General features: G+C 48.6%; 1 protein-coding gene across 2 annotated transcripts in view; it reads right to left on the bottom strand.

Moving 5' to 3' along the window:
* The window catches only part of PGBD5 (piggyBac transposable element derived 5), a 102033-nt gene that overhangs the window by 9074 nt on the left and 80724 nt on the right, over positions 1-12235 (bottom strand). For both annotated transcript variants that reach the window (XM_041750388.1, XM_041750387.1), the window contains exons 4-5: positions 3256-3436; positions 96-293 (exon numbers count right to left, since the gene is read on the bottom strand). In XM_041750388.1, the coding sequence (XP_041606322.1) occupies positions 96-293; positions 3256-3436 (379 nt within the window). The remainder of the gene's footprint in view (positions 1-95; positions 294-3255; positions 3437-12235) is intronic.

Consider the following 12235-nt stretch of genomic DNA (forward strand, 5'->3'; position numbering starts at 1 on the left):
TCAGAGCCCGGCCCAGGAGCGGCCGAGGATTGGGAGCTACGCGAGAGGAGAGCCGCACAAAACCCACGGCCCCACCGGCACCCCGCGGGGCCCACCTTGCTGCACGGGCGAGTAGGCATTGGTCAGGAAGCGGAAGTGCCCTTTGTTGTACCAGCAGATCAGAGACATGTTCCCCTTCATCTTGATGCGGTGCTGGCCCCGCGCCGGGGCGGTGGCCGGGTTGCTCAGCATGGACGGGGGCAGGCCGGTGCAGTCACTCTTCCTGGAGCTGAGCAGGCCGCAGCAGTAAATCTCTGCGGGGAGAGGGACACAAAGCTGTGGCCACACCGGCGGGGAGGCCCGTGCAGATAGGGTGCTGATGCTTGGGGGGTGGGTCCTCTAGAAGTCCCTGTAGAAGAGACTGTGACAGTTTGGGGACCTGGATCCCAGATGTGCCGTCTCTCCCTCCCAGTACTTCCATATGTATCTTTACAGTTACACGTGAGACCATCACGTGAGCCATCAGCAGTACCAACAGGGGTCTCGTCCCTAGAGCACCCACTATGTGCCAGGCACAGTGCTCAGCATGGGTACCCATCCTTCTATCTGCTTCTAGAAACTTCTGCATTCAGGTCATCCTACCCACATTATAGGAGAGGAAGTGCAGCTCCAATAGGCCCCCAAGCTCACGGCTGGAAGGGCAAAGGCAGGGACTAAGCAAGGTCTGTCTGTTATCCAAGTCTGACCACACCACGACCCCTTAACACTCTTGCCAAGATTCAACCAGCCGCAGGTCCAGCCCTCTGCTTGCACCCAGAAGCACCCAGAGGCCGTGTGCAAGACGGAGCCCCCGTCCCCTTGGAGGTAAGTTAAATGCAGAGGCAATAATCACTAAGCAATATGCATCCAGCCAGTGTCCTGCCTTTGAACATAAAGCCTCCCGAGGGAGGAGCAACAGTGTGGCCTTTGATGCACAGGAAGGTTCCGGGGTGGAGCAGGAGGGATGGTGAGCACAGTGTGGACAAGGAGGGCTCAGCAAATTCCACCCTGGGCTCAAGGCCTTTCCTGGTCCTCCCCAGCATGGGCCTGCCCCACTGAGCGGGCCACGGGGAGTCTGTTCCTCCCTGTAGCCTGGTCTGGTTTGGATGCCTGGAGGCGACGCGGAGCGGCACTTCTGCCTGAAGTGGCTGGGGACGGTCTCATCCCCAGGGTCTTGGGTCAAAGACTAAAGCTCACTGGAGACTGACACTGATTCATCATGTAACCTGTGCACATGCTTCCCTCATCCCTGCATCTCCACCCCACCCTGGAAAGACACCCTGAGGAGCTGCCTCCCTCAGGAGGTTCCCCTTGCTGCTCAAATGGTGCAGAGCAGGACCCCCTGGGTGGCACGGTCCAGTCTTGCTGCTTAAAATAAGAGCACTCCTGGCCACTCACACCTCTGCAGGAACTCCTCCAGCCACTCCAGTCTTATTATTTAAAAATAAGAAACTATTTTTAAAACAGTGGAGAGGATTAGGCGAACAAGGTAAAGTATGTTTTAAGTCATCCACCCAGGGCTCAGCCATCAATACACATGACCAGCCAAAGAGCAGGTACATTTTCATAAGGGGGAAAAAGAAAATTCAAATAGCATCCAAACTTCATGAATCTGCCCCTTCATGAAAATAGCACTTCTTATATAAATGTCTTTTCTGGATGTCTTACAAAGTAGTCTCTGTACACCCACGGAGGGACAGCCAGACTCTCCGCTACGATGCCCTTCCTCAATCCTGGCTGCCCATGGGAATCCCCTGGGGGGCACCAGCCCACACCAGCGCAGCCAGAGTCCCTAGGGGCTGGTGCAAACAGCATAGGGACAATTGAGAACCATGGCTCTGCACCCACACCGGGACTTGAATGAGCAGGTGAGTGGGGAAGGGAGCCCTGGCTCTCACCACACCCCCTAACGTGGGAACCCATCACTCTCCCAAAGTGGCTGGTTAACACACATTAGCGCCAATTTTTTTCCAACTTGACTTCTACAGCCCCTCTTCATATAGTGTTATCTCTCCACCCTGAGTTCTCCCCACAATTAAACACCAAGCCCAATGGGGCACTGGACCTTGCAGATGAGTAAGACACAGCAGAGCCAGCAGAGCACAGAGTCCAGGGGCTGCTTCCTCATCACTGTGGCTGAGGTCAAGGTCAGAAGCCCTTGGCTCCCCATTACTTGAGAGGATTCTGTTTTAAGGCTAGATGTCTGATCCGTTGCTAAGCAATAGGTCTGCAATTCCAGTGGCTGACATAGCAGAGCAGAAGCTTTTTATGTTTCTCCCGAGTGGACAAGATATAAATCCCCAAAATGTAGGACAAAGCAAAGGATATGCAGCTTGCTCTCGGGCTCCCTGACTCAGTCCACATCTTCTAGAGCCCCCATTTCTGTCTTAGCCATGAAGGCTTCCCAATCTTTCAACTGATGGAACAAAGCACCTCAGCACCAAGGGATACTAAGAATTTTCTGAGGCCCGCTGCACTGCAGCCTGTATTCATCTACGTAATTCTCCGTGACATCCATGTCAACTGGAGAGGTCACATTATAGGTCTGAAGACTTCAGGGCCTTAGCAGGAGGAGTGTCTAGGTGCTACAGAGCAAATGTCTGTGTTCCCTTCAAATTCATCTGCTGAAAGCCTAATGCCCAAGACCATGGGATGAGGAGGTGGGGCCTCTGGGAGGGGCCTGGGTCATAAGGGTGGAGCCCTCATGAATGGGAGCAGAGTCCTTATGGACAGGGACCCCAGAGAGCTCCCTGTAGCTTCTCTGGTAGCTAAATGCCTGTAGCAGGCATTTCAGGTCTGCAACCTGGAAGAGGCCCTCACCTGACCTACCTGGCACCCTGATCTTGACTCCCAGCCTCCAGAGCTCTGAAGAATAAATGTCTGCTGCTGATTATAAGCCGCCCAGGCTATGGTATTTTGTTAGAACAGCCCGAATGGACTTAGCCACTAGAAGGCCCCTTCAATGGCCATGGTCTCTCAACCGTGCCCCAGGTAGAGCTTTGCGCCAACATGCCATGCATGCCCCCCAGAGCTCAAGCCGGTGGCAGGTGTCCCTTCTGATCTCCAGTGCCCAGCAGGGTCCAGGCATGTGGCAGGATGAAACCATCATGTTCCCCCCTGGCCGAGCAGCCTATGGTGTGTGTTGGTTGCGACACACCTGCACCCCCAGGCTCCCCTGCCACCAACTTCTCCAGGGGGCAGGGGCCATACTCAGGATCAGCTCACCACACAACAAACCTTGCTTTTCCAGCTCCTCAAACAAGGTCAGGCTGGTAATGCTGGGCCCCGTGAAGATGATGTAGTTCTTGCCAGCTGCGTTCCGGCACAGGCTTCGGGCCACCATGCTGTGGAGCTGAGGCTTATTCTTCAGTGCATCTAGCCCATCAGGACCCCCGCCTTCCTTCAGGTGGACATAAATCTTGAACAGAAATACAAAGGAATCACATGAGCTCATGGAATGTCAGGCTGGGGCCCAAGGTTTCAGAAAGCACAGGCTGCCCTCGCTGGGCCAATACTGGGTGCAAAAGCCACCTCTCCCATGGGCTGCTGGTTCTGCAGCCCTCCCACCCCATTGCCTCCTCAGCCTGTAGAGACCATGGGGAACTCCCAGGGCCACCATGGAGCCCAGGCAGCTGGTGGCTTGGCAGAACTTTTCGGTTTAGAAATGTCAAGGTAGAGAAGAAAAGGGTCAAACTATTACAAGTAGCGAATCTGGCAGCTAAGGTCAACGCAAACACATGCCCCAGTCTGGAGCTTTAATTTACATTAAATAAAAGTTTAAGGCCACCTCACCTGTAAGCTTGTCCATGTACTTTCCATTTGAATACAGTTGTTGGTTTTGGGGGGGATGGGAGTGGGAGGAGCAGAGGGAGAGAATCTTAACCAAGCTATAAACTCAGCACAGAGCCTGACATGGGGCTCGATCCCATGACTCCGAGATCATGACCTGAACTGAAACCAAGAGTTGGGCATTTAACCGACTGAGCCACCCAGACACCCCTGAACACAGCTTTCTAACACACAAAGTGCATCTGTATTTACTGTTGCCCTTTATTATTCAGAGTAGCCACCATACAGGCAGAAGAGAAGTCAGGAGCAGGGATTCAAAACTCCCCTGAGTTGCTAGGACCAGCAAAGAGGTTATACTGGGATTAGCAAGCAAGTTTTACACTCTTTGTCCCATGAACATCTTCCAGGAACATCACCAAAAGGGAGATCACCGGAAATGGGAATGGATTTGAGAAGAGTCCGGTCCACCCAATGACTGACCAAGTCATGAAGAATTTGTCATATGGGTACTAATTACTGTTCTCCTTAAGGGATTGCAGTTCTTCTTGTGGAATGTTTTAGGTACCTTTACGGCAGCGTGTCGCAAGCTAATAGTGCTCGCCTGTGCCTGTCAGATGCCCCAGGGACAACAGACACTGGGTCAGCCATGAGGCTACCCCTGACTGTCCTTTGAGACACAGAACTGCAGGCCTGTCCATGCAGACAGCCAATGATGCTCTGTTGTGAAAAACCAACATGGCCCCGGAGAGGACCCAGGCCTGTCCACAATATCCGTCCTTGCTCAGATTACTTCAATCACATGTTAAATACCGTGTCTGATGTTCCTGAGACAGATGAAGAATCGGTGAATGGGTCTAATTCCAAAAGCAGCTCATCTTCTGAGGGCTAATCCTGTCCCAAACACTCAGGGAGGACCCTACTTTCTTGCAGCCTGGCAGGCAATGGCTTAATGATATAGAACATCTTTTACATAACATGGGAGGACTCCATTTCGTTTTGGGATCTCTGTTACCTTTCTCACCTCAATTCTCAGAAGAAATCTCTTTGCCAGGGATAGAGAAGCAGCTTTGCCTGTGTCACACATCACACGTGATTTTGGCTGAGCCAGGACATTTCTCAGAACCTGTCTTCTCTCCTTCAGCAAAGCCCAATTCTTGTGGCCACTACCATGGGTTTCGCACCTAAGGCTGAGATTCATACCTACCTGAAACCCCATCGTACCCATGCTGGGCACTGTGCAGCCTGATATCCACCTTAGAGACAGTTAGTTTTGTCCCATGTGTCATTCAAAAGGAAATCCTCCATCCAAACCCCGGGTTCTCACCGGGGAATGGGGTGTGTGTTGTGGGAACCCCTCAGGCCCCAAACCTTGATGACACCCCAGGTGGTTTCCAAAGTCTTACCTGAGGTATGGGGGCAGTCACTGGCACACTCAGCCCAAAGCAGGCAAAATTTAACAGGACCACATGTAAAATCCCACAACCAAGTTCAAAAAGTAACTGCGTCTGGTATAAGATGCAAGAAATGGGATTGAGCAAGAATAGTTCTAGAAAACAAACATGAAAGCCTTTGGAGATGGTCACTGGATGCCATGACCAGCCAAGTTAATAGGATCCTGGCTTGTTAATAATATGGGTGGTAGGACACCTGGGTGGCTCAGTTGGTTGGGCATCTGCCTCTGGCTCAGATCTTGATCCTGGGGTCCTGGGATCGAGCCACACATCGGGCTCCCTGCTTGGTAGGAACCCGGTTTCTCCCTCTATGTGCTTGTTCTCTCTCTCTGTCAAATAAGTAAATAAATAAATGAAATCTTTAAAAAATAATAACAATATGGGTGGTGACCATGTTATGCTTCTTTGGCCAAACCATGATCAGTTCTTCTGGATGCTACTCTTTACAAGGCACAAGGAGAGGTGTGCTGGGTTGGTGGAGCAGTCTGCTGGGTGGCCATCACAAACAGAAAGGTACTTTCTCCCAGTTCTGGAGGCTGGATGTCTGCCAGGGCTGGTTTCCCCTGAGGCCTCTCTCCTTGGCCTATAGATGGCTGTCCCTCTGTGTGTGTCTGTGTCCTAATCTCCTCTTCTTGGAAGGACACCAGTCATGTTAGATTAGGGCTGACCCCAATGACATCTTTTTTTTTTTTTTTTACATCTTTTTAACATTAATTAATTATCTCTTTAAAGGCCCTATCCTGTAGTACTGGAGGTTAGGACTAAAACACAAGAATTTAAGGGGCACGATTTGGTCCCTAACAGAGGGAGTGGCACTAAGCCTGGGGAAGGAGCATGGAAGGAGTCCGAGAACCGCTTCTTTTGGCAAGAGAGGTGTCTTGTAAAATGATCATTAAGATCTTCCTAAGGCAGAAGCATAGTGACTACATACAAATGGCTAGGAAACACTGCGTTCAAGCATCAGAACCCCCGCTAGCCCTCAGCACTACCCACAACTGAATGGGTGGCTCAGAGAGAGGCAAGGCCAGGTTGAAGGTCTGCACAGCTAATGAGGGCTCAACAGCCACCAAAGTCCCTGTCAATGCTAGGATTCTGAGAGTTCCTCAACGCACTTTAGTGTTTAGCTGGGTCTGAGCTTCAGATGCAGGGGAAACATGTTGGCATCAGAGAGAAGAACAGAGCTGCACACACGTCAACCTCAGGTGCCCCAACAAAGCTGCACAGTAGGCAAGGCCCTCTCCTGAAAAGCGTGCAGCCCTTTTTTTTTTTTTTTAAGGATTTATTTATTTATTCATCAGAGACAGAGACAGAGAGAGACAGACAGACAGACAGGCAGGCAGAGACACAGGCAGAGGGAGAAGCAGGCTCCATGCAGGGAGCCCGATGTGGGACTCAATCCTGGGACTCCAGGATCACACCCCGGGCCAAAGGCAGGTGCTAAACTGCTGAGCCACCCAAGGATCCCCAGCGTGCAGCCCTCTATTTGTGATGGGATGAGACTGGCGTGAGCAGGTCTGATCCTATGTCAGAACAACACTGCCCTGCTGCAGTTCTGACAGCAGAGAGTTCAGAAAACACTGATTCTCTCCTGGATCTTATAATAGCCTAGAGAGGATCACATGTTTCTAACAGGTTCTTGCCAGGGTGGCTTCCTGGCTGGGGCACTGCGTGAGCCAAAGACTCATCTATGCATTTTCAGCACTAAAGTTAGCCCTCTGGAAGGTGGATTGCCTGGGTTCCTGGCTAACAGGCTTCAAAGCATGACGCACCTTCAAAATGTCATCTCTTTGATTCCCAGACTAGATTCAGTTGCTCTGACCAACGTGCTCTTCCTTTGCTCTCTGGAAGTGCGCACATCCGTGGGGTGCGCCATGGGGTGGCACGCAGGGGCTGCATGGACCTGTCACAGTCCCCCTGGGGTGACACTCAGAATGGAACTAGAGTGCCTGACCAGGGGACAGAGAATCCCTCACACCTGCTGGAGGAACTGGCCACACTTCTATTCATCGTGAGACAAGTACCGAGGCACAGAGGCAAGTAGCTGAAGGCAAGAGAGAACTTCCCAGCTCAGACGACCCCTGCCAGGGCAGACATGGCCAACACAGCAGCTCCAAATCACCAGCGATTTGCAACCCTTCCCAAGAACCAAAGCTCCATCCATTGAGATCACCTCAAAAAGCACCTACCCCACTTTCAGGGCCGCCAGGTAAGGGGACACATGCCACCATCAGTACAAATGTCCACATCCATAGAAACTAGGTGGGGTCAGGGCTATGTGGGACTCTCACGGGTCGTCTGCTTCTGTGGACCCCTCTTAAATTGCATTCTACCAACTGCACTGTCATAAAGACAAATACATTAATATGATATATTAAAGCACTTTCTTCAACTTGAAAAGTGTTTGGTTTTCTTCTCTTCTGATTTAAGGAAACAAAATCGTTTTCACAATTTCCCTGAAAGTGAAATTGGTCTTCAACACTGTTCCTACTTTTAAGGGAGAGGTCAGATTCAGGCAGTAAGGCGAGAAACGGGTTCTAATTTGAAAAGAGGGACAAGAAAAGGCAGTGAGGAGGTGGTGGTGGGAGGGGGTGGTGTGGAGAAGACACAAATCCAGCTGGGACTAGGCTGAGTCGAGGGTGCCTGAGAGACACGCAAGCAGAAGCCACAGAGGAAGACCTATGTCGGCAGAGGTCAGGGATGAGGACACCTGGGTAATAGTCAACTGTACACAGGTGCAGTGCAATCCCCAGAGTGGCTGAGATGGATTCCTGGGGGTCACCAGCATCTGGAGTGTGGCCAGACAAGGAACTCCCAGGGAAATATGGAAAGGAAGGGTCAGGGAGGTAGGAAGAGAATGTGAAGAGAGAGGTAAAGAGTAAAATGCGTCAAGGAGAAAATGATCCAGAAAGTCACACAATCTGGCTGAAAAAACCCTAGATGTGGGATACCTAGGTGGCTCAGTGGTTGAGTGTCTGCTTTTGGCTCAGGTAGTGATCCCAGGGTCCCAGGATCGAGTAGTGCATCAGGCTCCCCTCTGCCTATGTCTCTGCCTCTCTCTGTGTCTCTCATGAATAAATAAAATCTTAAATCAAACTCAGATCTGTTTTTGCTGCATGTCAGTCACCACGAGCTTAGTGGGTTAAACAAGACCCATTTATTAGCTTCCAGTTCTGTGGCTGGAAGTGCAGAAATGGCATGGGTGAGTTTCCCAAGGCTGCAAAGTGTTGGCAGGCCATGTGTCAGCTGGCGCTCGGGATCCTTTCAGGCTCATTCAAGTTGTTCCCTTCTGGCTGCAGGACTGGGCAGGGACTGTCCTCAGCTCCAAGAGGCCACCTGTGTCCCTTATAGCATGGCCCCTCCACCTCCAAAGTCTGAAGTGGAAACCCTCCCTCAGGTTGAATCCCTCCTTTCTATAATCTCTTTGCCATGAAGGGCCTGTTCCTTTTAAAGGCTCGCCTAATTATGTCAGACCCACCCAGGAAAATTTCCTTTCTAAGATCAATGGATTTAGGACCATAATTTTACCCACGAAATCAAAATTCCTTTGCGGCAATGCCTGGATTCGTGTTTGAGTGAGTAAGTGGGAGAAGGTGTGTGCATACGAGGGGCAGGAACCTTGTGAGCATCCTAGAGCCGTGCCTACTGCCTGCATATCGCTTCAACAACAGCATTTCTATGGATCTGAAGAATTCTAACACCATAGCTGATAGGTGGAGTGCTGGTGATGAGGTCAGCTTGTTACTTGGAAAACAGACTGATTTCAATGTACGATGTGTGTGGACCAACAGCAACACCATCTTCCCTCCACCCCAACCTCCCATATTGGTGAAAGTAGTAAGCTGGTATGGTCCTTTTTTTAAAAATATTTTATTTATTTATTCATGAGAGACACAGAGAGAGAGACAGAGACACAGGCAGAGGGAGAAGCAGGTTCCATGCAAGAAGCCTGATGTGGGACTCGATCTTGGGTCTCCAGGATCACACCCTGGGCTGCAGGTGGCGCTAAACTGCTGTGCCACAGGGGCTGCCCTGGTACGGTGCTTTCTATAGGGCAATTCTGTAGCATGATGGAAATCTTAAACACATGTATGCTATTGCACTGATGAATTCCACTTTTAGGGATTAAACCTAAGGTAACAATCAGAAATGCACTTAAGACCTCATATTTATATAACCATGTATCTCAGAAGTTTTTTTATAATGGCAAAAAAATTAACAACCACCTGGGGCTCCTGGGTGGCTCAGCTGGTTAGGCATCCGACTTTTGATTTTGGCTCAGGTCATAATCTTAGGGTCATGAGACAGCCCCGTATCAGAGTCCGCACTTGGCAGACTCTGCTTTTCTCCTCTCTCTGCCCCTCCCCGTGTTCTCTCACTCTCTCTCAAATAAATCTTTAAAAAAAAAAAAAAATATATATATATATATATAGCAGCAACCTAATTACCTCACATGAAAAGGAGGCTGATTAAAATTATTCCATCATACCTACCTACTTTTAAGTAGTGCAATTTTTTAAAAGATCATGATCTAGAAAAATTATTTAAGTATATAGTAAAAGGTTCACAATATCCTAAGTGCAATAACTGGATTATATATATATATATATATATATATATATTAAGATTTTATTTATTTATTTATGAGAGACACAGAGAGACAGATATACAGGCAGAGGGAGAAGCAGGCTCCATGCATGCTAATGCATGCAGAGCCCAATGTGGGACTCAATCCCAGGACTCCAGGATCATACCCTAGGCCGAAGGCAGGTGCTAAACCGCTGAGCCATCCAGGGATCCCCAAAATAACTGGTTTATAAAATGGGGTGTGTGTGTGTGTGTGTGTTTATATATATGTTGACTCTATTCCTCAAGTAGCTATCTCTCTACATTGGAATTACAGATATTTTGAAATGTTTGCTTTCAGATGCTAAACATAATACAATTTCATCACAAAATGACTAAATGTAATTACAAGTGAACTTCCTTATCAGGAGTTACTCCAGCACAGGTACATTTGGAACTTGCAGTATTTCTTTCCCAAGACAACCCCAATCTATGTAAGTGGCTGTTAAGAGATGCTGTGTTGGGGACATGTGTGCAGAGGATGATCACTCTCAGTAGGGGCCAGCCTCTCACTCTCCTGGGGGATATATGGTTCCCTCCAAGCCAGTGACATGCAGTCCTTATGGAGCCACCCTGGAGTTGCTGAGTCTGTGTGTGCACATGGGCCTGTCTGGGCACTGGCATTTCCCCACATTTTGTCCAGTCTCCTCCCAAGGAGAAGGCACTTGGGTCACTCCAGCACAGGAGCAGGGGATCAAAGGACTTCACATTCTTATTAGGAAATCTGGAGGAAGTATGGAATCAAAGGTCTTCACATTCTTATTAGGAAATCTGGAGGAAGACCGAGGCCACAAGTGACAGTCATCAAAGTCCAAGGGCGGTCCAAATTTGGGGCACTTGTTGCTATAAAATAATGAGTTTATTTTACTCTTTTGCTATATGCAATTTCTTAAGATATTTAAAGTACAGCTAACATATAATAATACTATAATATTATATGTAACATACTATATATAATATATTAGTTTCAGGTGTAATAATCATCCCTACAAGTGTAGTCACCATCTGTCACCACAAAAAGTTATTGTAATATTTCTAACTATATTCCCTATGCTGTACTTTTTTCATCCCCATGATTTATTTTAGAACTGGAAGCTTATACCCTTTATTTTTTATTTTTAAAAAGATTTTATTTATTTATTCATGAGAGACAGAGAGAGAGGAAGAGAGACACAGGCAGAGGGAGAAGCAGGCTCCCTGCAGGGAGCCCGATGTGGGACTCGATTCCAGGACCCCAGGATCATGCCCTGCGCTGAAGGCAGATGCTCAACCACTGAGCCATCTAGGCGTCTCAGGTTTGTATCTTTTAATCCCCCTTACCTATTTCTCCTATCCCCCCAGCCCCCTCCCCTCTGGTGTGAGTTTATTTTTAAAGTGAATATAAAGTAGGATCTACATTTAAATAAGTAACATAAAAAATTACTTCAAAAGTCCACAACATCAAAAAAAAAAAAAAAAAAAAAGTCCACAACAAGGGGCACAATTTAGGAGGAACTGTTAGCCAGGCAGTCAGAACCTGGCCAAGGAGGGCTCAGCCTGACAGGTGCTGATGGTCGCCTTGGTCTAATATCCCACTGGTCTGGGTTGGCTTTGACTGAATTACTTCAGCTGGTCAAAGATGTCAACTTGTACCCCTTAGCTAAATGAATAAATCTACAAATCTATGAAAATCATAGCCTCCAATAGAATCTTGTCCCAACTCCACCATTGCTACAACTACAGCAGACACACAAACGAATTTTGAAAGCCTGCCCTAGGGATCAGTAATCCGAGAAAGGCAGCATTGCTGGACATTCACACACGCTCACAGTCTGTGCCGGCTGCTCTCTGTAAGAGCCTCAGGAAGACAGTGCTGAAGGAAACACCCTTCCCTTAGCTGTGTAATTGCTGGCTGGTGTGCCTTCCAAAAAGTCCTGTCTCACCTTACACATATCTAGAGAGAGCATCCTTGCACTAAAACAGTCTCAGTCCCACAGGGCATCATCCACCCCTGGGGAATATGGAATTTGCTGCAGAAAACTTTACTATCTGAGCCACAAGCTTGTCTGACAAGTGTCTGTAGGGCAGAAAAATGTATCTTTCCATTGCCAAGCTTTACACTTTTCCTTAAAAAAAGTTTTTCTTGCTCCTATGATTTATTAACTTTTAAATATGTAGATTTGGAAAATAGGAAGGACAATTAATATACAGCATTACACTTTGCCCCAGAACATTACAATTAATGTTGCATATTTTTTGCTTAAAGATTTCTTATTTATTTATTCATGAGAGACACAGAGAGAGGCAGAGACACAGGCAGAGAGGGAGAAGCAGGCTCCCTGTGGGGAGCCCGATATGGGACTTGATCCCAGGAC

Source organism: Vulpes lagopus, chromosome 3 (assembly GCF_018345385.1).
Source record: "Vulpes lagopus strain Blue_001 chromosome 3, ASM1834538v1, whole genome shotgun sequence".
Lineage (NCBI taxonomy): Eukaryota > Metazoa > Chordata > Mammalia > Carnivora > Canidae > Vulpes > Vulpes lagopus.